Source organism: Scatophagus argus, chromosome 11 (assembly GCF_020382885.2).
Source record: "Scatophagus argus isolate fScaArg1 chromosome 11, fScaArg1.pri, whole genome shotgun sequence".
NCBI lineage: Eukaryota > Metazoa > Chordata > Actinopteri > Scatophagidae > Scatophagus > Scatophagus argus.
The window spans coordinates 10,628,908-10,655,220 of NC_058503.1; the positions used below are offsets into that span (position 1 = coordinate 10,628,908).

Consider the following 26,313-nt stretch of genomic DNA (forward strand, 5'->3'; position numbering starts at 1 on the left):
TTGATTTTTCTGAAACCAATTATCAGTGAGACTTTGCAGCTTTGATGCTGGACTCTGACCTCATCTGCTGACCTGATAACACTCAGTCCTCAGCATTGACTTGCTTTGTGTTCGTGGGTGACAACAGCCCAGAGAAACGCTGCTTGAGCTGCGTTTTGATTGAGCTTATCTCTCTCGTATTTATTGGAGGACTTTGTGCGCAGGATTGCAGAAACGTCTCCAGATAAAGTGGCTCATGATGAGCTGACTGACCAGTGAAACTTCCTGATGAGGGCTGAGGAGGCGGAGGAGGGGGAGGAGGGGGACGCTCCTTCCTCCCATCAGTAATCCCCTCTGTGGTGACGTCACCCAGTCTCCAAAGGGACGCAGCGTTGATTGTTTGAGCAGCCAGGCGGTCAGTGTGCATCCCAGGACGCAACATCAGCGTAGCCGGGGCTCAACTTTCAGTTGATCGCTTAAGTTCGGACGCTTTGGGGGAGAAAAAAAAAACAAATAATCAAGTAAAATGGGTAAGTTTTCTTTAACCAACAAATGCTGCTGTGTGGTTCAAAGACGGATGTAAATATCGTTTTGTTTTCGCCATGCTTCATACTTCAGTTAGTTAACGTCGCTCCAACTTTGTTTAAAACTAAACTGATTTCAGCTTCGAGCGGCGGTGCTGCAGAAGCAGGCAGTTTACCTGACCCGGTTTCATGAGAATCGGTATTAGAGCAGCCCGCTGAAGCAACTTGAGGAAAGCGATTAGAGAGATTAAGCCTGTCAGGATTCCTCCAGTCGACTCAGTGCGAGTCTGAGGAGGTGTTAAGTCCAGATCACATTGCTGCCTGCACTGTCTCTATTGCTCCTGCCTTCAACAAGGCTTGGATGGGATGAAATGTTTGCTTAAACTTCCAAGACTCAAGTGGCCTTTCATTGTTAGTCATTATTTATCATTATTGGTCAGCAGTGATTGATCATGTTGCAATGTTGTGGCTGGGAAAGCTGGCTGTATTCCCTAACCGAAATGCACAATGTGATTTGCTGGTAAAGGATGGCTAGAAGTTACTGGAAATAAACAGGCAGCATATTGTATTAGTCAGCTGTTCCATGGCTGAAACCCTCCTTCTCTGTGTCTTATGCCAGAGTTTGTAATTGCTATCTGACAGGCTGAGCTGAGACTGTCCCATCTTTAAATCAGCCCAAGTGTTGGCCATCTGTGCAACTTTGGGGGGGTTGCATGGGAGGCACGAGGCGCTCACGCTCATGGATGAACTTTTTGCTAACTTTAAAGCATTGAAACAGTGATAACTTGTGGACCAGATGGGATAGTGAACACAAAAGACACTCAGCTCTCACTCCCAACTGTTCATCCTGCACTGGGCTATTTGTCTATGGGTGAAACGACACTGAATGGATCCAGCAGATGTAATTCTGCCATCCTGAGTTGGCTGCTTGATTTTTGCGTTGGTTTCGAGGCAGCGTTTACTGGCTTGTGTTGTTTGTCGCGGCGCAGCTGAGGCCAGGGAAGAAGAACGCTGTGTGCGAATGTGTATCAATGCTCATTAATTCGCTCTGAAGCTCCTCACAGAGGCGTCTTTGTGCTCCTAATTTGGAGCTGCTCCTTTGTGCACTTCAGTGGCTCTTAATGTACAGAGAGAAGTTCACTGAATTGCAAGTTTCAGAGCGGATGCCCTGTGAACTAATTCCCCACAGACCCTCTTTCTCTGTCTCATAGAGGATACCGCTCTGCATGGCAGTCGACCTTTGTGCATTGTCCGCTTGCTATAGCTCCCATTTTATATTCAAAGAATCTCCATGGCCCTTGCAGGAGAAATAGTGCAGCCTGTTGGTGTTGGCATGAGAAGACTAATTTGGAGACTTGCTAGTTGCTGTATAGGCTGCCTTTTGTTGTGTCAGATCGATGGACATCATACTGCTGTGCTGTGATTTGCTGGGTTACATGTGAGAAAGCTTGGAAAACATAAAAATGGATCAGCTGTGTTCATGAAACTGTTCAGCCCAAAATAAACAGGATGTCTTGAAGCTGGCTGCGTGTGGCGCTGCAAAGTGAAGATGTCATCTAGAGGTTATATAACTTAGGTCTGATTTGGTTTTAGGGTGACCTTCACCTCACAGAGAGGCCGCATGTTTTTCAGAGAGGTTCCCTTCTGTCCTTGCTGTGATTGCTTTAACAGTGCGTTGGCCCGTGTGAAGGATGTGGGAGGATAACTTGGCATCCGTCCGCTGAGCTCAGTTCAGAAGGAGACAGCAAGTCATATTCCACCAATATCTTGTAGGGTTTGTGGTGGTAGTCCTGTGACAATTACCCACTCAACAGTGTTTGGTTGCCAAGAAGCCTCCTTGAAAACTAAACACTCTGGAGACAAATGTGCTCTCAGTCCTAGTTATATATTTTATCACTTAGCCACAAGAGAAGGTGTTAGCCTGAAGATTCATACATGTGATGATCAGGCTCCTTTTTATCAAGAGAAGCATGATATGGCATACAGAAAGCTTGATATGTTTGCTCTACAGCAGTTTGCGGCCCCCGAGCTATGGAGCAGAAATCTGTCAAACATAAGCAAAGATTAAGGAGAAAGAATCCAGACGCTCTCTGCCTCAAACAGTGTGGAAAATTAACCATCTTATCAATTTATGTCATTCATAGTTACAGTTGAATTACGTGCTTAACATTTAAAGCTGTCTCATGACAGGAGATTCAATCAATCAAGTGTAGCAAATTACGGACTTGATTGTGAATGCTGTGTCTGTCTGTTCTTCTTGGAGCCAGATCCTGATAGCAATAAAAAAAAAGAAATAGAGAAAAAAAAAGGAAAGATTGTTTTTCCTTATGGAAACTCATGAACCTTCTAGTCGGAGTGTTTTGTATTCAGCATGGTGGTCTTGTGGAAAAGGCCATCAAGCCTGGATGCAAACCAGATCCAAACATTATGTCACTGTTTTTGAGTAACTCAAGAAAATGAGAGTTAATCACAGCTGACAGTGTTGAATGTGTCTTTAATTAAACATCTTGTCGTAGTTCAGCAGCTCAGCTGTTACTGACTTTTGCTTGCTAGTGAATAAACAGAGGCCTAAACCTGGTGTCAAACATTAATCTCCTGATTACAGCAAAGACTTCACAATCCAATCTTCTGATCGATCCCGTTCTTCAGTGGGCCACAAACACAGGAGTTGGACATTGTCCTTCATAATGATTTTTGCATATGTGTCTCTGGGGTGCATCGGGCTGTGTTGTGCTCTTCAGTGTAGCACATTCCTCCTGCATCTGAACTAGGATGTCTGGAAGGTGTCTGATTATTTAGCTCGCACATCAGCAGCGATCAGTGCCACAGACACATGGGGTGGGCTGCGTGTGCTGTGACCCTGCATCCTGACTCTGAGGAGAGGAAACACCCATGACAGCTAATGCTGTGCCAGTGGAGGTGTTTTTTTGTGCTTTCGGAATCAACAAGCTGTCAGCTGATGGCAGAGCAATACCAGAGAACCAGATACCCCCCGCTCTCAATTGACTCATGGACATATTGTCCTCAGAGGCAAACTTTAGGTCATGTTTCTGTTTCCAGGACAAAAAAACAGGACTGCAGAAGATGGTCAAAGGAAGCTCAGAGTGAAATTTAACTTGAATCAAAGCGTTCTCTTCTCATTCCAAAATGATGCCTTCAAAGTTTGTGCTAACCTTTTTATGACTGATCCTACATTTTTATGTCACCGTCAATAGTTTCTAAATTGCCTTTGTCTTCAGTTTGCAATCATTAATTACACTGAATATCCTCCATAATGAGGTGGTTGCTGTCATAGTTACATGATTTCTGGGCTTCTTTCCATTTGGCATAGGTTACAACCGAGCATCTTCGGTAATTATACAGCAGATGAAGCCCCGACAGTATTTCTTGCAACTGTGCAGCTCTAAAAAAAAAAGACCCTTTTTTACGTAGTTCTATGAAGACTTCATTCATCTCCTGCTTCCCTTCCTGCTCCACTTTGTTTCCTCTGAAATCTCCCTCATCTCTCTCTTTTTCTCTCTGGGTCTCCTCTCTCATCTTTACTGTTTTTTGTTTCTCTCCAGCACTGCAGGTCTGCCAGAGCAGCCACGTTAATTTGCTGAGCTTAATAACTCCTCTGACGACAAAGAAGGCCATTGAGTATTGTGACATGAAATGATAGGAATAGAAGTTCCTAAGTGTGCGTGCTTGTTCAAGCATGTGCCTCGGCCGTCACTTTTGCTAAGAGTCTATTCACGGTTGAACAGAAGGGATGCAAGTGGGTGCGAAGGTGACACACACTCTCTCTGTGTGTGGGTGTGTGTGCAAGTTCATCATTGTTGGAGAGATGTCACAGTCACACTGCCACTTGGTAGAAGCAGGAAAGCATTTAAGTATCTGAAAATACCCAATGTGCAAAAGAGCACAGACGTTCACATTTACACAGGCAGTTCAACTCTGGTGTTCTCTAAAATATGCAACAATACAATCTGGCCTTTATCTTAAATCTTCAGAAAAACACCCAGGATTTTTAAGGATAAACTGCTGAATACGTGCAAAATAAGTTCTATTCTTTTCCCTCCAGTTTTACAATATGTTGGCATCAGTGTATGCACATAGAGTGCAGAGCTGATATTTGCCAGCAGAACGGCAATCTGTATCAGTGTTTTGTTCACGATCAGATGATTGTTCCAGAAGGCCTCTGGGAAATAATAGGCTGGTCAAAGCAAAGAGCCCCTGCAGCTGATGAACATGCACTTACTCATTCAACAGGCATTCAGCCCCGCTGCAGGATTTTCTGCTATATACAGTTAACTACATTACAGTGTACGACCACATTGAGCTCTGTAGCACACAAGCTGGGGACATTGATTAGATAGTCGATAATGTTTTCCCTGAATGACCTATTTTTTTCTCACCAGTCTTGGGTAAACAAGTAAATAGATCACAGTGCAGTCAGCGAACAGTGTGTCTGCTCCACACAAAATCACGCCTGTGGCAGGGTGAGCTGTGCTACATGTAGCTAATGAGTCTAGTCAGTGAGGGCCAAGAGCTGGGCCAGAGGTTTAGAGCCATGGGGTGACCGCCAGGGTTAAATGCTGAAGCCAGTTGCAGAAGTTGCACTCTGAAGTTGAGCTGAGACTTACATTTTTAAAATAACAGAACTCGGGTGCTAACGTAGAGGCCTGCTAGAGATGCAGGATCATTCAATGAAAAGGTTGAAGTTGCAGAGCTTGTTTGATGGGAAGACAACCTGTGAAACAAATGCTTCTCCTTACAAATGCAGTTTCAGTTTTTGAAAATTGACAACAAGCATGTCCACCTCACTTAGCCCTTGGCTGGTTGTGTGCGTGTGCTGGCAGAGTTCGAAATTTTGTCATATACAAATGAATGTAAATTATAAATATCTTAAAGACAATCTTCCCATTATTATTACAAATTGCTTCTCCATATGTTTGGAAAGGTCTCTCAACTGATTGCGGTTTTTGCTGCTTGCTTGTCCAACCTCAGCTTTAGTCTTCCTTATGTCCAATTTTGAAATCTTTGACTCGATTAACTGGCAAGAAGTACATCCAGGCTTCAGAGACTCCCTTCATAAACCTGTTGGAGTCATCAGAGATGCCGCATTGATGTTTCCACGCTCTGTAATCAGAGAGGAGGGTGAGGAGGTGTGATGATTTGAAAATATCATTCAGAAGATGGTTGGTTCTTTCGATGTAGTGCATTCGCTTTTCCTGTTTTGGGAGAGAGTACATATGTGTCAGTATTATTTCATAAACTTCTGATTTATTTGTTTAGGCGCTCGATGTGGCCACCGTTAAGATGTGACAGAGGGTAGATGACAAGAAAGAAGGTGAAAAGAAATAACAGGGCCTCCAGCTAATTTCCCTGTAAGATCATCTGTGAGGAGTGAGAGCAGAATGCATTAGTCTGCTTTTCAATTGTGGGAGCCTGAAGGATTGAGCTGTTGGCTGTGTGCCCACTGAGTGTATTCAACCCTCCACAGATAGGCCTTTGTCCTCGGTGCTTTTACGCAGCTGCTAAACGACCGTAAGACAAAAGCATCTGGGGTACCCCAGCACACCAATGAGAAATGTTCACCATATGAAGAGCCGGCCAGACAGCCTGAGACCATTTGGATGCAGCCAAATGCTACGCTTGGGTTGAATTAAGCAGGAATTTAAATGAATACCTATATAACCACTTATGACTTCTCCTGTGACTCTGTATTCAGGATTACGCATAAAATCCGATTTAAGATATTCAGAGATGTATGATGCAAAGACATATTTCTTCACAGCTTGTCGAGTTGCTTTGTAGAAGCACATGACTCCTCTTGTTGACTCTCATGTTGTTGTGATGTGGTGCTGCATGTGACAGACCGAAACCAGTTTAGAGGCCCCTGAACTCACGCTCTCTCATGCCAGGAATCACTTTCCTGCCCGAGAAAAAGGTTTCCAAGGGAGAGTTTTCATTGTCTGCTTATTATCCTCCAGAGAAAGGCTTGATCAGGCAGGAAGAGGCACTTCTGCCAAGCAGATGAAAATCTGCTATAGCTGAGTTTTAATAAAGCGACAGCTGCAGGAAACTCAATAGCTGAGGGAGAGTGTTTGGGGAGGCTGTTTGCTTCACAGACTGTTTGGGGGTTTGAGAAGATGGATTTCAATTTGACTAAATTGCTGGGTTAAAAAAGTAATACATTCAACTTGGAATACGTGAACGCTCACACACCTGAGTCATTCAATGCTGTGTGATGCTTTTACCATTTGTACACTTGGTGGTTCTGTAAGGCTTTTGTACTCTAGGTTCACTTTTGAAGAGAGGAGAAAAGTACCAGCTAGCGGCAGCTTCAGGGGAGAGGAAATCCCAGATGTTTCTGTCTGAAAAACAGCTTGACCCTGTAAGCACACGCAGACCAGACGAGAGATCAGTTAGGAGTGTTAATATCACAGCTACGCCACTGAGAGGCCTCGTAAGTCATCATAGCTTCTGACCTCCACTCTATGGGAAAACAATACTGTAACAATAGAGTGGCCACGGCTGAAAAGTATGTCGTGAGGTAACAGAGAATCTGGAATGTACAGAGCAAGTGTGTGAAAGCTTGTAGATGTGTACATAGTGTGTGTCTTATGTTTGCATGTATGCACACTGAGGTGTACAGTACTCTTTGGCTTCCTATGGGCTTCCTGTAGATTTCCTACTGTTTGCTCATGCTGGACAGGTTTATTTAAATTTCCCAAGACAAGTTGTCAAAGTAGTTGTCGGAAATTATACAAATAGCTTTTAATCAGTTTTGAGAGCCAAAGTGTGTGAACATGTGAACCCAAAATTCTAAGGGTGAAAACTGAAGTATTTTTATGCCAACCAAATGATTTAAGAAACACAACTCTCTTTTGGTGTGGTATCATAACAGTGGTTGTGTGTTTGCAGTGTACGTCATGTATTTCCATCTACAGAGGCACCCGCATCGTTTGAATGATGACATGTGTGCAGAATGCATTCCTCAGAGTGTAAATGTTTAGAGACTGATAATGGTGCAGCAAATGCATCACGTCAGATGGGGTAATAATTGGTCTCTACTTGCACAGTAGATCCTTTATAATGTCCAGCATGATGGACAAAATGTCATTACAGTCTCTGCTGTTGGAAAACTGCCTATCGGTGCCAAAAGCAAGAAAGTAATGGATTGACCCACTCTCGCAGAGGTCAGCTGGGGGGAGAGTATATACCAACCACTAGACAGATTAGCTTCTCTCATACTCTTGTGACTGTTTTTTTTTTTTTTTAACTTATCCTTAAGCACTTAGTCCACGTCTTAACTGCTTCCACCGTGAGTTTGAGGATAAACACATCTCTGCGGGGGTGGGGGTGTCATGTTCAGGTTGCGGTCGACTCTCTGTCCATCCAGGATCCAGCCGCGGGATGCAGGGCTTTGAGACACGACAGGACAACGCTGTGGGACAATGGCATTAAAGTGATCTCCGTGTCATCTGCTCTGTTGTCATAGTGCTGACGATGAATCCTGACACTGTGGGCTCTGACTGGCTGGTCTGTTGAGTAGTGGAGGGGGTAAAGTCTTGGGTCAGGGGTGAGAGGTTGGCAGCATGAGAACAATAGGACTGGCGGGAACGACGCAGAGAAAGAAATCCCAGCAGTTGGGGTAGACACAGAGGAGGGTGGGGTCTGTTCATGGGAAGCGGCCCCAAGATTAGCTGGAGAGTCTCATCTGATGTCTCCATGTCTCTGTGCTTCATTATGTCTTTATTGTGTCTGCATGTGTGTGTGTGTGTGTGCTCAAGCGTCTATGCCCTGTGCAACAAGTAGGAAATTGAAAGTGTCTCCAGCCCTGTGTTATTTGCAAGTGTGAGAAGAATGTTTGAATTGTGGAGATCCTCAACAGTGTAATGACGTGTGTGAGACATCAAATTAGAAATCTTTTGCTTCCTTTTCCTCATAAATTTAGTGTGATGGGTGTTAGCGTTTTGCACCATCATCTCAAATGATACATCTAATGCTGTCAGTGAATTCGTGGGCCTCCATGATAAATTTTACTGGAGTAGGCTTCTAATGTTTTATTATAATCTCACAGTTTGTCTGTAGTACAAGACAAAATGAATAACCTGTTAATTTTCTTATGATTTACTTAAGTAGCATAAAAAGGCAACTCGGTGCTCTTTGTGATGAGCTAAATATAAAAATGCTTACGGTAATAAGTATTGTATTTTAAGGATTAACACGTCTAAGGGTAATCCCAGTGGGATTTATTTGTGCACCCAGTGCAGTTTAATAGAATGTCACACATTTCATATGGCTTTGGGAGGTGCTCAGTGTCCAAATGACTACAGGGCGGGTGCAGTTAATGTGTGCAGAGAAAGATAGATGGAAAGAGAGCACACTGGTTAAATCAGATTAGAGGGACATCTACACATTGGGAAGGCACAATTACATGAAGGCACTCTAAAGCGACCATAATAAGTATTTTTAAATTAACAACAGTTCACATACCATCATGTGTAGTGATAAACACAGAAAATTATCAACTGACTTTGCAGTGCCGCTTCACAACATCTCTCAGCCCACTGTTTTGGTTTGGTTGCTTCTAGCTATTTTCAGCGAAACATTTCACTGTATGCTTCCTGTCCAAGACCAAATGACAGATTGGGAAACATTGGCTACAGATGGTGATCATAGTGGATCATAGCATAATTAGCACCTAAACAGCCAGATATTTCCCTCTGGAGTTTGTGGAGACCAAAAGGGAATGAATGGATGGGTTTTTGACCCACCATCAGTTGGCCAGAAATACAGTTGTGATAATATGCTAATATTAACAAACTTAATAACTTAAACTTATCTGCTAGATGTATAAATATGCAACTATTTGCATTCACCTCGTGATCTTCTGTGTGTCTGTTCCAGGGTAACTCTTGAATGATCTGCCTTGTCCCATTTTGGGAAATAAAAATTTTATTAAACCCCCTGAATTCTTCTTATGGACCTGTCATTCAAGGCTGTTTTTATAACTCTCCATTTCTTGGCTTAATTACAATATACTGTATATTGAAAAGACAAGAGGTTATTATGTAGCATTATTCTAACAGGATAATGGAGAGGTGTTTACTTACAGTCCCTCTTGGCTGGTTCAATGGCTCCATAATGTATGCGTGGAAGACCACAAAGACGGCCAAGCCTCTTTCAGACCAGTATCATTAAAATATTTAGTGCACACTAAAAGAAAAACTAACAGTTATGCAAAGACCTTTACTGTTCTCTATAGCACAAGTTAAAGGTCTGCATTGGGGGATACTGAATACAAGTACTATAAAGGCCTCCCCTCCCTATTACTTTCTCCTTTCCTCACTTCCAGGTTTTTGTTTCCTGGCACTGATTTGATCTTTTGACTGACTCCAGACTGAAATGATCGAATTCCTAGTCTTTAGGTTTTGATATTGTATTGGTTTTCTGTCCAGCCAGGCCATGGTGGCAGTTTCCAAGGTCCTATAAGCTGGGAAGCCTGGATAATATGAAGCATCTGTGTCTCTCACTCTGCCTGCAACCACAGTGGCTATGGAGGTGCCAGAGAGACAGGGTTGTGAAGTGATTTTTAGAGGAAAAACATGGCTGCCAGGCATCCCTGAGTGAGCGTTTCTCCATTTCCAGACCCAACACCATAGTAATACAAACATGCAATTAGAGAAGTGCTGAGTCAGATACCATGGGCATTGTTTGGTCAAGCACTTGTAATTACAGTGTAGAGAAAAATACAGTCTAGAAACTGTACAAAAAAATGGTTGAAATTAAGTAGTGGAGTTGGATTTCCACCATCATGCTCCAAGAATTTAAATGTTCTTCGAAGAACAATGTGCTGGTCCATTGGATCATGTTTTGCACCACAAACGGGTGCAGGGGTTGGTTATAGGACTTAAATTTTGAGGTTTGGAGGTGGCATGTCCCCAGATAAATATCTGGACTGTTAAAACCTACAACTAGAATTAAGATGAGTGAGTAACATAATTTTAAACACCACTGAATGTCATTTTTAAGTCTGAATCAGTGTTCCAAGTAAGATTGTAGTGCATCTCTGATTTCTAGACATTGTGGGTAAAAATGTATTATTCAAGATTTGCCTCTTTTTTTCTTGTGTTTCAAGTCAGATGAAACAAAAAGCAATTTAACCCATAAGAGCCCATGGTGACACAGGTGTCACAAACGTTTAAATAATGTAAAACATTTACAAGCACCCCATGTATATATAACATGACAGATTTTGGACACAAGGGGTTATTTTTTTCCAAAACAACTTCAGAAATGTGTTACATGTGGTCCATCTGTTTTATATTAAGAAAAAAAGGGTCAAGGTTCTTCTGGGTTAAAGACACTGCCTGGGTTGAAACTTTGAACTGATTAATTGAGAATAATCAGAAGTCAGACTGATAATGAAATTCATTATCAATAATCATCATTTTCATTAGATGCAGTTCTCTCTCTGAAGTTAAAGGTCCACCAGTTTCACACATCAAGGCGTGTTTACGTGTCTTGGAAAGGGCCACCGCAGTTGAATCTGAAGCCCACAGGTTTGAACATGAAAACATCTGGGGTTGTTGAGTTAGGAGGAAGTGAGCTTAGCAGACCTCAGTAGCCCTGCTTCTCATCTATGCTTCAGGCTTGAAGCTCAAAGCTACTAGTATAAGTCAAGTTGCATCGTGGGTAATGCAGGTGCCAGTTCCTGCTGCATAGTTGTTGGTATCTTGTTTTAAACTGTACATTTTGACAATGTTAAGAGGGCAATGCAAAAATGGTAGATAGACCTTTGTAAGGGACAAAAGTGAAGCGTCCAAAACACTCGTTCAAGTTCAAGTATGAAGGTTGAAAAGGCTTTAGTTACATGTGATACCATAAAACAATGAATTACCTGTAAACCTTTGATTTTGTCAAACCCAGAGTGTATTGTGGTTTCCTCTTGGCATTACAGCAACAGGATGTACAGCGTAATACTGGAGAAAAATAGATTACTCTAGTTAGTTTATTGCTTCTTGACAGAGGCAACAGAAAGCACAAGGCTCATTATAAGTCAGCCCATTGTGGTTTTCCCTCTCCCTGTCCACATATTTTTGCTGTAATAAATGAAGACAGTTAGCATATTCATTTTTTCCATTGCTTAGAGAGTTTTTTGTTTTTTTTTAGGAAATTGGAATGTAACTCAGGCATTTGTGTTGGATGCTTTGCTTAATGATTACATGGAAGCATTAGCTGTTCTTATAAGATGAGTTTGAGGCCTTGGCTTTCACGTGTTGACTGTTAAATATGTTGAATTGTTCAGCAAAAGTCATACAGACTTTGGGAGGGTTTTTATTATTCTGTAGACTCGCAAAACAGGAAAACAGGTCAGCAAACAAGTGAATGGATCTGTTTAATGGGTTTGTAGTGCAGTGCTTTTGCAAACCAATCAATGACTTGGGTTCAGCATGCTGAACATGAAAGCAGACATCAAGAGCAGTCTGACCCATGAAGATGTCCTGCATTTAAATCTAGGTCAGAACTGCCGTCGTAGTACGTAGGAATGATTCACTGACTGCAACAAATCACCAAAACAATGTTTACAGGAATCTCAATCTCCAGTGTTGTAATCTGTCAAATACAAGAAGGGAATGTAACAGCTTTTTCCATGAGGACAGCAAAGATATTTCGACGATGATGTTTGATTTCATGTTTTGGCATCCTTCTCCTTTTCATTTGGGCCACTCCACACACCCATTTTGGCTTCATCTGTCTTCCTCTGCTCTGGTGTGGTAAGCCTGCTTTCTCAGGCTGTTGTTAGTGTCTGCAAGTGGTGCTTGGGCCTGGGTACAGGCCTTCATCCCTGAGAACTCCTTCTTCAGTGTGAATCGAGCAGGGTGCAGGTCTTTACGGGTGACTAAACACTGAGGAGCATTCAGGGCCCCCAGTCCCACACCGTGAAAGGTTGATCCACAATGAAGCCTCCTCCATTTGTATGAGCTTCATCATCATTCAGGTTGTGTGCTGGAGTCTGGGAGTGTCGGTGTCTGAACACAGAGTTTAGCGTGCAGCACTCAGGCTTTGCGTCCTACGTTCACATGATTATTCCCACAGGCACTCAGCTTGTCACAGTATTTTTTTTAATCACCCAACTCTGCAACTTTGGACAACATGTAGGGTTTTGTTTAGCTCTTTGTTTTTATTTAAGGCCAAATGTTTCCACCAAAAACACAACTTTATATGAATGTTTTAATGTTACATATTTGGAACATTTGGAACAAATACACTACACACAAATGCTGCAGATTCAATAATACATGTTGCTGCATAAGATTTAACATGATTTATTTACTGCTGATCTTTTGGCAACATGTACATCTTTTTGAAGTATAAAACACTTTTTCGTATTTGTAAGTACTTGAAGAATTTGTCATTGTGAAGGTCTCAAGCCTTTAAGAAATACACAAAGTAAACATGATGTTGTACAGTGGATCCCTATAATTAGGTGCATGGCTGATTGTCATTAGTCACAGCATTCACGCTTTATCAGCTGTTGGCTACCAGCTTACTAATAATGTCCAGTTGTTTGATGCAGGCATACTGTACGTCAGAGCCATTACAAAACTACACTTTCCATAACTGCCAGTACTTTCATGCCAGTGCTGTTTGCTGTGGCATTTCAATCCACCACCCCGGACCCTATGATGCCTCCAAATGCACACAGAAGCAACATATCAGTGACTTCTACACACATTAAAAGAAAAGTAATTGTAGATTTTTCCTATCTCGATCTCCACGCCATAAAACTTTAATTTAATATAAGGATTCTTTTTGATCAAAAACTTATGTTTGTTTATACAAGAATCAGTTTTGTTAAAGTTAATCTAAAAATTTGACAAAGCCTGATCACATGTTTTAAATTTCCTTCCATGTGTGTGCAATCAACTCAAACATTTTGTTGTTTCATGCAGTTTTAAAGGCCTGTAGATGGATAGATTGGTTTTGATGATTTTGGCCTACTCAGTAAGTCTAACATTTCACATCACTTGAGCTCCTAAGTTCACTTAATAAGAAAATCATAAGCACAATTACATCCAAATCAGCCGTGTTTTCACATATGAAGAGTTCAAGCAACCATCACTTCTACATACGGGCTCGCCACTTCACAAGGATGTCAGTTCTCCTGGTGTTTTACAGGGCTGACAATGAAAAAGCAGGAAGATTAGTGCGGCATTTGTTGTTGTGGGATCCCCGCTAAGTTCACTTCCCTGACCCCTGAGGCTCCCCTCTCCTGCTGATCCCCCTCCTCTCTGAGGTCTGGTATCCGTGAGAAGACCCTACTCCAGCTCTGCTCCAGCAGCCCCCCTCCCCCAAACCGCTGAAAGGCCTTTCTCTCATTAGCATGCCCCTGGGGCTCCTCAGCCTGCTGTTGCCAAACAAACTCACTGTCTGTTTCCCTGGTCATCTCTCACTATCCGTCTTCCTCTATCTCTGTTGTTTTGTTGTTTTTAACAAGTTGTTTCTCACTGATTCATCCTCTTAGCATTCGCTTCATTCTCCTTCCTTTATCAGCTCTTTCACCCCTGTTAAAGTCCTCATGTTTCAGCCCTTATGATTTTTCCGGTTCTCATATTTTTTTATATGCTGCTTCCTCTGTTGTCTGTATCAACCCAGAGGACGCTCTGTGTCCTTGTATAGGAAATGTAAAGCTGCCTTTCTTTCCTGTGTCCTTTCATATGTGAGTTTGGAGCCACCAGATGGAGGGAAGACAGCGGTCAGAGGTTGCTAATGTATGCTGCAAGAGCAGAGGGCATATGGTGCAAATCAGAAGATGAAGGGCTAAACCCCCAGACACACCACAGCATGCACACACACACACACACTCACACTCCCCCTTTCCTGGACAGAGGTGATTGTGTCCCTTTCTCCCCCAGCCTTTACAGCACCGAGTGGGGGTCCCTACTCCCCCATCTGCAACCCTGTCTCTGATATGACAAACCTGCTGTCACCAGGCAGCTTGCTCTAAATTGCTATTCAGGGGTCTGTTACAAGCATGCATGAGAGAGGGTGAATTAGAGGATTTTTGTGTCATAAGGAGGACAAATTAATTTCACTCAAACTAAATCCCAAAATAGTCAGTACGAACAGAATAGATACATTTTGCCTGTGATATATGACTAAGGGCACGCACTGAGCTCAACCAAATCCCTTCTGACAAGACCTCTGCACCTTTAGAAAGGAACTGTGATGTACAGTGGAGAGGCGGCTTCGTGAGACGGGACGAGATGAAAAAGAACAAATGTGGAGGGGTGGGTAGGTGGGTGGGAGAGAGAGAGAGAGAGAGAGAGAGAGAGAGAGAGACCAGAAATGTGCAAGAGGGAGAGTGAGCGAAAGAGGGAGTGAGAGAGGAGAGAGTAAGGGGGAGAGAGGAAGAGAGATTTTGCTGAAAGGAAGCATTTTTGTTGGATGGGAGAAAAACAACCATGGAAACTCCATCAGAAGAAAACCAAGACCAGAGGCAGGACAAAAGAGGTACCAATGAGCGCTCACAAAGAGCCAGTTCAGTTCTTTTCACTGCTGTGTTTACTGGGGCTTTAACCTACTCCAGTCTGCTTGGCTTCACTGTACACAATAGTTGGGTAGATTCTGCTCAGCAGGAAACCTTTTAATGTCAGTACAGCATCCTTGTTTCAGTGTTTGCATGCACATTATTGTTGATATTGCACTGGCATTGTGCATCACCGCCTCTGGAAAAATGCATCTGGTGTTTTTTTTTTTTTTTTTCCTGCAGTGTTTTGCTTGTTCTATGATCTAATTAGTTTAACTATGTGAGATGATTCGCGCAGAGCTCATTCTCCTGAGGAGAGGAGGGAGGGATATTGTGTTGCCGCTGGTCATCATCATGGCAGTGTCACTTTTAAGGACAATGAGCCTGTGGCAGAATCAACAGTCGATCAATCAAAGCTCAGGGTGCTTCTGAGTTCTTGTTTCGGCAGGGGGGGGTGGCAGGCAGATGATTAATGAGGTGGATGAGGGGCTTGCAAGAACAAAAATAAATGAAGCAGAGATTACCAGTCTCACAAATAGATAGACAGCCATGAGGAGTGCGTACACTAAAGAGAGAAAGTCATTAAGTTTCCTTCTTTTTGAAACCAGCAGGAATTATTGATTTTTGCTGTTGCTCTTGAACATCTCTTCCAGGTAACATATCGTTGCACATTCAAACAAGTACTTTTTCCAAATGGTTGCTTTTCCACCTTTTAAAACGCTGACAAAGTCGCATAAGACAAACAGCAGCAGTCACATGTATCTGGGGATGTAACTAAAGATTATAGTCAGCACTTGGCGTTATCTGCATAACAGTTAAAATCCCAAAGGTATTCACTGTACCATGACTGAAAAATCCTCACATTTGAAAGCTGGAACCAGCTAATGTTTAGTATTTCTGCTTGATGGATGACTCAAGTGATAGTGAATGTTCTGTCAGTTGACTTAATGTCTATGGACTTCTTGTGTGTGCTATGGCGACCCTGAGAGACAAAATGATCTACACTGAAATAATAAAACTTTTCTTTCAGGTTTTCTTTATTTGCACGTCATAATGCTTCTGTTGGCACTTTTTACAGCCTGTATTACTACTGTTCTGCTACTGGACAGAGCAGAGTGTGCAACATTTAGTACTATTCTACTACAAGGTGCTCCTGAAAAGGGAGTCAAGTTAACTATGTGGACTTTATTTTTTAAAAGTTGTTCCTTCTCTTACAAAGCTTGTAAGTTCAATTAGACACTACGTATGATACAAATACAATAGACTCTCCAGTCACTTATACAGCTCATATTCACATATTTACTGCTCTGCTGTACCCAAAAATGTAATTTATGAGCCATTATGAGCCGTCATTGCCTCTAATTGTCTTTTAATACATCCACACATGTCCCTCAGCTCCATTCACGTACAGCTATGGGTGAGCTGCAGTCAGCAGCTATTAGCTAACAGGGTATAAGTTTCCATTGTTAGATAACAGTGAGACCACTTTGGTTGAATTTGCAGGCTCAGATCTCCCCAGCCCCTCGAGGATGGCCATTATAACCATTATGCCATTTTTAAGTATCGCTCCTCTCAAAGTGGAGAGTGTGGAAAATGAGACTATTTCTCATAAATGGTTCTTTGGCAGCTCGCCGCAATGAAGCAACAAACAACAACACTTCGCATTAGCTGTAAGCAGGCACATCTGGTTGCAATGAGGCTTGATGTTGGATTAAACTGGAAGGCGTTTTTGACGCTGTTGGAAGCCCATTTGTTGTTCCTGATGCAGGGATGAAGTGGAAGAGTTTGTCATCACAAATTGCGTGTGTCCGAGCGTGTTTGTTTGTGTGATCGAAGTTTGTTTGTATCTGACGTTCAGACTTTTATCATGTGCACTTGGTGCTTGTTTGTGTTTGTCTTGCTTTTGATTTTTTGTTTGTGTAGGTGTGGGCGTGTCTCTGTTTGTGTCTGGTGTGGACATTAAATTTAAGTGTTTTTCAAAATGTCTGCTGCTCACTTGATCACATCCAGTTGGTATTTCTGTACACAATTAGGGGTGAATTTAGACTCTTTTTTTTTTCTCCACTTTTTCCACGGAGGGTAGCAGCTGTTGGAAGATTTCAACTTTGTGGTGTCGACACGTGATGTCTGTTGTTGAGGGATGGAGGATGGTGATGAAGCAGAGCCAGCTGCAGGGGTTAGTGTGAGGAGTCTGATGCATGGCTGGATTAACCTGTTTGGAGGCAGCAAGGCAAACATTTGCTATTGGGCCCCCTGCACCCATCAAGTACAGTGCACAGAGCACACTTTAAATGGTGGCTTCTATATTTTCTCATGCAAACTAATGACTCTTCGTAGACCCCCTAGTAGGGCTGTAACTAGCGATTGGTTTCAGCATGGATTAAATTACCACTTATTTTTTGATGAATTGTTTGGAGTCAAAATTGTCTTCAGGTGTCTTATTTTTGTTTGAGCAACAGTTGAAAACCAAAGATACTCGGTTTACTAGTACTTTGTTCACGTTTGATAATTAAAAAAATAGCTTTTGATTAATTTTCTGTCAATCAACTAATTGTCGCAGTTCTAACTGCAGTGCTAGCTGGACCCAATTTGTATGTAGGTTGTAGCAAACCAATGGGATGATTTGATGGAACATGGCTTTATTTGGGAAACAAAGGCCAAATGTAAGCACTATAATCTCAACAATAATAATAATAATGATCTGGGAACCTTTCTTTCTCCTGTCATTTTCTGTCTTGCTGTACTGTTGGTTATCAAATAGTTATTAATTAAAAAAAAAAAGGCAGGGGGTGGGATTTGGAAGCCTCTGGAGGTCTGGGGTCCAACCTTGGGGCTATTAGACACAAGACTAAGATGCACCCTCATTTTCTTGGTCACTCTGTCTCGCTGCATCTCTGTGTATGTTTGTGTGTCTGCCGGTCTGCATGTCAGTCTTAACGAGTCATCTCATTCACACATCAGATGATTTGAGCTGCTTTGACAAACAGGATCCTCCTGGAGTGTGAAGCGGCCGCTGTGGACCATTATGACTGAGCTATGTGCAGCGCAGCAGGGGCACACAGGATGGAGCTCAGCGGTGGGCTTGTCCTGGGCCTCAAGCCTGTGGGCCGGAAGAGCGGGCCCGTGGTTCACTGCCATTCTGAATGGCCCCTGAGAGTCCAGTGTGATGGACAGCTTAGGGCTGTACACACTGGCTCTTTGTATCGGGGTTTCTTGGACTCTCTCTCTGTCTCTCTCTTTTTCTCTCACATAATGTTACACATGCAAACACACACTTTTTCCTTTTTTCCTCTCTCCTCGTGATCTTGATGTGACAAATCTAGCCTCTGCTGCAAGGCCTGACGTTGTCATCACAAACAGTTGCTAACTTGTCTGTGTTTCCCTCTCTCACTCTGCTTTTTCATTCTGTCTTTCCTCCTCTCATTCATGTACTGTAGCAATGGAGTTGGAGAGTCTTGAAGTGGCTGGAGGTCTAACCAGGAGTATTAGTCAGGGACTTTGGAGCATGTGAAAGTCATCAGAGGGAACAAGGCCCAACGTGATTTTCATTTATGATGCTCCAGTCAGAGCAAGCCAGCGGGATCTATTTAGTAGAAGCTTGTTGTTTAAAGAGTCACCAGCTCCTACTGTTGTTCCCTGTGGAGGAGGATGATTTCAGCTCAGTGTGTCATGCAATATCCTGTACACTATGAAACCCCGCACAGTATACTTAGAGAAAACAGTCACACATTACATCCTCTATGATGGTATGCATCAGTCTATCTGATTGCAGAAGTAGACTCAGCCATTTAAATGCACCAAAATGCAACATGAAGGAAAAAGTTTCAGCAGTTTCATCAAATATCAAATTATTCCTTCAGTCCAAGGCCATCCTTCCTCAAAGCAAAAGCTAGTTTTGAAACGCAGAGCCTCCCATAAAGGAGGCAGATTTCTTGATAGGGATGCCCGTAATATCTCATAGACCCTGCGATTACTTCAAAATCCCACCTTTGCTTTCAGTCCATCGACTGAATGAAAATGACTTTGCTCTGGCAGACTGTTGTCCCTGTGGTTCTTAACGCAGGATCCCTGAAAAGTGGTGTTGAGCTTTGATGTCATCTGTGTCTCCCCTGATGTCTAATACCAAGACTAAAGCCTTCACAGAGGCCCTTTGTGAACAGAATGGTATTCCTGAGCTGGTTAATAGTTGAACCACATCAGTGGGTCTGTCCTCGTGCCAGTGCGCTTTCTGTCAGCCAGAGGAGAATTATATTAACCTGCCAACATGTCAAGTTCAGCTGTGAAAATAACACCTTGGATTTATTGTGTTATTAAGCATAACAACCAGTAAGTGACACAAGGTTTCTCCAGTGCGGGACGGAGAGAGACGTCTAACCAACATTCCCAGGCTGGATGCTTTGACAGCAAACCTCTCCTGTGGAACGGGCACTAATCAAACAGATAGCTTTTCGATCGCACTGGGGATTTTCAAACAAAATGTAGGTTTTTTTCTGTCTCTTAAGCACTGGGTTAGACAGGCATGGCAGATGCACACACCTCAGTCTGATCCTCTCCATGACAGGCTCCAGGGGAAGGGTGGTCATTTTAAAGTATGCCAGGAAACAGTTCTTAAAGCTTTATATGTCTCCTGTCTGTTGTGCAAACATTTTTCAGATTTAGTGAAATTCGGGCAATCAAGGCGGACAGCCAGTCATGATGAGATCATGGCATCTAGCACAGCGCTAGCTTTTAGACAGCTGATCTAACGGGTACAGTGATGCATTTGATGAGTCGGGCAGTCCTGCTGATTTTTGTGTCACATCTGATTTCAATCAAATGAATTCATAACAAACCAATGTGACTGTTATTACTGGCTCTGTCACTATGTGCATATGTAATATGAGTGATTTGGCAATGGAGATAAACCCTAACCACACTTCTCATATGGAAACATTTCTTCTCTCCAGGAGGGTGAAGTGTGACAGCTAGTTGATAAGCAAAGATAAGTCTGCTATTGGATCAGAACTGGAAGTGACATCTACCACAAGAGCAGCTCTTCCTTTAGCTGGACTGTGTTTACTTTGCAGCTGGGTTCAATATCCTGTGGGGCTCTGAGCTCTGACTCCCAGCAGCTAACTCATCCACCCCAATATGTTCATCACAGAAATGTGGCCTGCGGTAGAAGTTAGCGACTTTGCTGTGGGCACACTCACTGAGTTGTGGTTAACATGCTGCCATGGCAACTTTTATTCACCCACCAAGGGACAAAAATGTTTTTATCTCTCCGCACTATACAAACAGTCAGGGTGAAGCATCTGACTGCAAAAGTATTGGCCCCGCCGCAGTATATCTCTTTTAATTTCCTTTGTCACGGCAAAGAGCACAAATACAGATGAACTTTTAGAGTCTTGGCTCATGGAAGAGGCAAGTGTCAGTGGAAAATATTTTTTTCTCTGTTCAAGAAAACTTCAAATTTGTGTTGAACTAAGATAAGCCTCCAAATTTACTGCTCTTTATCTTATATATAAACGGGCAGAAATTCGAAGAATCTTTGAATGTGAGAGATTAGAGAAAAATAATGTAAACAGTATATGACCTGTTAGCCTCATACTGTTAATATGGAATATGCTTTATGATAAATGCCAATTGCTTGATCTTTTCTGTGAAGTTTGAAACAAAAACCGTGAACCAAAGCTGTGATGTTAAGGGACAGAAAATGGAAACAGCGAGCTCGAAAAGGCTAAAATGCTTCAAAGAGCTTCATGGAACTGCTCAGTTGATGATGATTCTCTGTAGGTTTGTCATTAATGTAAAAAATATTGATCACAGCAGCTGTAAATACTTTTAGGTTGCAGTGTGACATCAGGCATATGTGAGAGCTTTAAAACATTAACAGCCATTGACCTGGATGTCCTGTGACTCTACAACATCCTGTCAGCCACATGTGGATCTGATTGGAAGCACGCTGTGGTTTGTTTGCATGCATCCACAGACAGTGCATTGTGGTGGCTGGCTCCGTTTCACAAAGCATACAAACAAATTTCATGAGGCAGATCCATCTGGGTCACTTCATTCCCTCGTTGTGAGCTGCCATTGATTTCCATTGCAGCTTGGCGCGCACCCTCTGACCCGCTGGATGGTCATTAATGCACTTAAAGTGGAGTGATGAATTGTCCCAAACATTAAAGGAAGTTTAGACCGTAAAACATAAGCCTCACACAGCAAAACTGTGTTGAGTTTCCGCTGGTACTTTACATTGCAGACGCCTTGACAGGAAGCATCAAGCTTGACCACAGGCAAATTTTCTGAAATCTATTTTGAACAGACTGCATGGGTTCCTTTGCAGCACTTAGGATGAGTTTCAGAGAAAAGTCAGTCTGGTGTCATTTAATGAGAACTGATGAGTGATAAACACCACTTGTGTAATTTAATTGTGATAGACTGGTGATGTAGCCAGGGTGTTGGGATATGCTTGACTGATAGCTGCATGATCTATGTGAGCACTGATCTCATGCTTTATTTCCTTGAGATTTCTGCCTGTCCTGTAAGTAAAAAACAATTCCTTATAAGGAACTGTGAGCTGATGTTATCACAGAATTTACTTAATGTCCTTTTAAAGTAAAAAAAGACGTGGTGTTAAACACTTGTCACTGACAGTTTTTCTTTTCTTTTTCCTACAGGTTGCTTTGAGTGCTGCATCAAATGCTTAGGCGGGGTGCCGTATGCGTCGCTAGTGGCTACAATCCTCTGCTTCTCTGGTGTTGCCCTGTTCTGTGGATGTGGACATGTGGCTCTCACTGGCACCGTGACCATCCTGGAAACCCACTTCTCCAAGGTCACCAGTGACCACGCCATGCTGACTGATGTGTAAGCGTCCTCATTCTCTACATGTAGTGCATGGCTGCTTTTAATGCATGCAAGCGTATGAGAAAGAAATAAAACTAAACAATTAAGATATCCAAGTAAACTCTGTGATTGTTTAAAATATTGTGTCTTTAATGTCATAGTAGGATCTGTTACATGATATCCTATCTACAAAAACATCCTTGCATAACCATCCCATTAAAGGCCCAAACCTAAGACAGATAACACTTGTGATGAGGTTGACTCTATGTAGGCTATTTTTAGCTGACGTCTCCCACGTTCGCCTCATCCTGGAGAACAGTCCTAATATGGACCCTTTTTTGTAAACAGTGCATCCATTAGTCCAGACAATAAAGGAGGAATGGCAGAGACAGGACTGCACATGTGTTTTATGTTGTTGTAGATTTGGAGCGAGCTGTTTAATTGAACATGTCTACAGAGGCAGTCTGTCTCTTGGTGGACGATTTGCCGAGACACGCATCACCTGTTATCTCCACATTTGGGCTTAGCATCTCTCTTCATCTGTGTCTTTGGGAAGCTGGACCACTATATCAATCTTAACCATCTGTTCATGATCACTCATGTTTTGAAGATTGCATGCAAAAGATTATAAATGCTTGTAAGTAGCTATTTTCCACACCAGACAGCACTACCTCATGCTCTTAAGTCAGCTGACATTTTTACTAGCTCTCTCCAGCTGTTGCATTTGGAGGCAAAAAAAACATGTTAGTTGTTGGTTTGTGCTGACTCTGTTTTTAACCTTTTGCAGCTTTAACAGCTTATCTAAAGCTAATGTGTGACATTGGTCTTTAACAGAATACAGCTGATGCAGTATGTCATCTATGGAATCGCTTCATTTTTCTTCCTGTATGGGATCATTCTGCTGGCTGAGGGCTTCTACACAACCAGTGCAGTCAAGGAACTGCACAGCGAGTTCAAGACCACCATCTGTGGACGCTGCATCAGTGGAATGGTATGTCAGTACAGCCTGGTTCTTAAGCACAGAGTGCATAAGAAGCTTTTATGCCATGCAATTAAAATATGAGACACCTGGCGAGATGGAGATGTTCATTATAGGAAAGAAATAAGAGTTTCATGGTTAGCTGATGATTCTAATTGTCATGTCCCTCAGTTTGTGTTCCTCACATACATTCTGGGTGTGGCCTGGCTCGGTGTGTTTGGCTTCTCTGCCGTGCCGGTCTTCCTCTTCTACAACATGTGGTCTACCTGTGCCACCATGAGGTCTCCCATGGCCAACCTCACCAACATTGATTCCATCTGTGTGGATGTTCGTCAGTACGGTAAGAAAACGGCTCTGACCTCAGGGGCACAAAGAGTGACTGACAAGTTCCTAGTGTAAGGTAGAAGGAATCAGTTTTAGAAAAGCTAGCACATTTATTTTTAGCCATAGCCCCCTCTTACATTCACACACTTAATTTAGTGGTTATGGAGCAGATGGATAACTTCTTTGTAAAAGTCTTGTACGTCCAGAAAGTTGTCCACAGCAGCAACAACGTCATTATCGCTGTCAAAATGGCAACCACTGAGCTCCTTCTTCATCTTGGAGAAGATGTAGAGATCTTGCAATTTTCAATTACCCCAAACAGAAATAATAACAAAAGTTATTACCTTTCTTCATAATCACTCAAAGAGCTGAACTGCACATACAGTACAAACTCATCTACCTCTACCTGAGGCCACAGACTTATCAGTCACCACCCATCAGTCTCGTCTGGCATCATTAACTTTGATTTCACTATTATATTTTTATTCCTGCTTAGCACGACAATATTCTAAATTTTGACTCTTGATTCTGACCAGTTCAACCAAAGAGCATTTCATTTTTTTCCCCCTTTTTATATAAATAATTGAATAAATGCCCCAAAAAGTAGCAATTCAGAAGAAAATGGTAAATTCTAGAGGAAGGTCAGCAAAAATAAACAAAGTTTTTGTTTGGTACAGATGTATTTCCCATTGGACCTCCATAAAGGTGAAAGCAGCAGGGGCATTTTACACCAGTCATTTTGTTCTTACTCAGTGGGCTTGACAGTCTTTGAAAACCTTTGAATTTCACGGCTACAGGAATTATCCCCTGGAATGCAACACCAGGGAAGGCCTGTGGATCCACACTAGGTGACATCTGCAACACGAGTGAGGTAAGATGTTCTCCTCCATCCACACACGCAAGAAGCAGAAGACGCTTTTTTTCCTTTCTTTCTTTTTTTTTTAACTTCACACTGTCGCGTGTCTTTTCCAGTTCTACCTGTCTTATCACCTGTACATCGTAGCGTGCGCTGGGGCAGGAGCTACTGTGATCGCTCTGGTAAGCCTCCCTGAAGTCTGTCCATCCTCTCTCTTTAGTCCGTCTCTGCACGGTTTGTATCAGCAGATCATGTGTCAAGTGCTCCTCTTCTCATTCCCATATGGTTTATGTAAACGCAATAAGGATGATTACATGTAGGCTTTTCCTCTGCTCCAATTCCATTTGCTGTTTTACCATCTGCTTAGATACACACAGCCCTGTTTTCTATTTTAGGGTGGATGGAAGCGGGTTCAGGGTTTGGCCTTGCTTTCATACTCTTTCATGTGTCCTGAAAGAGTATAATTTCTAAAAATCTGAATTTGTTAAATAGTTTGGACCACAAACTCACTAGTAGGATATTGTACAATTCTGATAATTTTCTCCTTTACTTTTTTTTTTGCGGGGGGGGGGGTCCTAAAAAAAAAAAAAAACAGAAAAAAAGAGATTGGTCATTTTGCTAAATTGTCACAGTACTAGTGATCAGGAGGTCACCGGCATGTTCTCTTACAACCTTTTCTGTTCTCTTCCACCAGCTGATCTACATGATGGCTACCACTTATAACTTTGCTGTTTTGAAGTTTAAGAGTCGAGAAGACTGCTGCACTAAGTTTTAAACTGTTTTTAAGAGCGCGGTACAGGAGTTTGAGACCGTACTGAGTAGACAGTTGCCACTGACAACAAATGAACTAAAAAGAAAGAAAAAAAAAAACAACAACCTGAGAATAGAAAAAAAATCAACATCTCTCAATTAGTGTAAATAGCTGATTGTATGCTTCCTTTAGCATTTGGTATCCAGTGATATTGCTTGTTTGAGGACACCTGATGAAAGCTGTCTTCAGATTGGCGTGGTGTTCACTTTACTGGGTTTGTTCTGCTTTCCTTTGCACTCACTTGTAGAAATTTGTCACCATCAGATTTTATAGAAACACACACAGCTAGAAATCCACGACAGTGTTATTTATATTTGTAACATGTGAAGCTGACTTTGACCTGCACAAAAGTTATCATCAGCATCAGTATTTCAGATTAATAATAAAACCCTACAGTATTTAGCATGCAGTGCCTCATCTTTGCATAACAGGACGAGCATCAGTTGTCTGCAGTCAGAGCTGAAATGCGAATTTGTGCACCAACTCCTGAGGCTCTTAAATGTACATAAAAGTAAGATAGCTGTGCAGGCTGTAACACACAATTTAAAAATCTAAATTGGAAACGATACCATTGTGAGATCAAGACACAAACTGCACCAAGCCCATGTAGATGTACAGTATGAAGCTCTGACATGAGTCCATATAGACATCTGATGACAAATACTAAACGTGTTCTCAGGTGTCATGTTTTAGCGGTTTTGGTGAGGATAAATTGTAGCGATACATTTGTGAAAAGGACTAGCAACAGTGGTCAAGTGCCTTGTCCTTTTATATTTCTTTGGTTTCTTGCCTTTGCCTTGAAATTCTGGTACTGACCCATGAAACCACAAAGTGTTACACAGAAAATATTCAGCATTATTTCCTTCTGTCACAAGTTAGATTCTAAACTAAACTAAAAACCTTTCATCAACTGTATAATGCTGATGAGTATTATGACCACTGACCCGTGGTGTTTATTGTAGGTTTCAAAGTAACTGCATATATCTAGCAGCTCAGCATGCTATGAAGGGTTAGGCCAGTACCAGGGATATACAGGAGGCCCTAAGCCCCACATGCATTTTATTAAAAAAAAAGAAAGAAATTCTCCTATTTAGAGTAGAGTAAATGTTTTTTTTTTATGAGGGCTGATGCTGGTATAGCCTCAGCTATGAAGTTGATGTTTTGTTTCATACATTTTCTTGGATTCTCTCTTCAAGTGCCATTAAAGAGCCATTTCTTTTTATCTTAACACTGAGCCTGCATGCTTACATTTCCAGATTCTTTGAACTGTTTATAGTTACTGATACTCCATATTTCATATATTTAATTTTCTCTTAAGTTTTTCAAGACTGTAGCTTTTAATTTCTATATAAAATAAACAATCTTTGTTTACAAAAAGGATCCCTACCTGGTCTGTTTCTTATAAATCCTACATCAGTATAATGGAGAGCTGCATGTGGAACAGGGTCAGGCGCACAAAATGCTAAATCCCATGCTTTGCACTAACCTCAA

The 26,313-nt window shown here is 42.1% G+C and overlaps 1 protein-coding gene across 2 annotated transcripts in view; it reads left to right on the forward strand.

Moving 5' to 3' along the window:
- Nucleotides 1-344: 344 nt before the first annotated feature.
- gpm6bb (glycoprotein M6Bb) overlaps nucleotides 345-26,313 on the forward strand; it is a 28,787-nt gene continuing 2,818 nt past the window's right edge. Inside the window, exons 1-7 of one of the 2 annotated variants that reach the window (XM_046403215.1) lie at nucleotides 348-509; nucleotides 21,687-21,873; nucleotides 22,687-22,843; nucleotides 23,003-23,171; nucleotides 23,953-24,026; nucleotides 24,128-24,193; nucleotides 24,706-26,202. In XM_046403215.1, coding sequence (XP_046259171.1) covers nucleotides 506-509; nucleotides 21,687-21,873; nucleotides 22,687-22,843; nucleotides 23,003-23,171; nucleotides 23,953-24,026; nucleotides 24,128-24,193; nucleotides 24,706-24,786 — 738 coding nt within the window. In that variant the 5' untranslated portion in view covers nucleotides 348-505 and the 3' untranslated portion in view covers nucleotides 24,787-26,202. Of the gene's footprint in view, nucleotides 510-21,686; nucleotides 21,874-22,686; nucleotides 22,844-23,002; nucleotides 23,172-23,952; nucleotides 24,027-24,127; nucleotides 24,194-24,705; nucleotides 26,203-26,313 lie in introns of those variants that run through there. The other variant, XM_046403214.1, reaches the window with a different exon arrangement.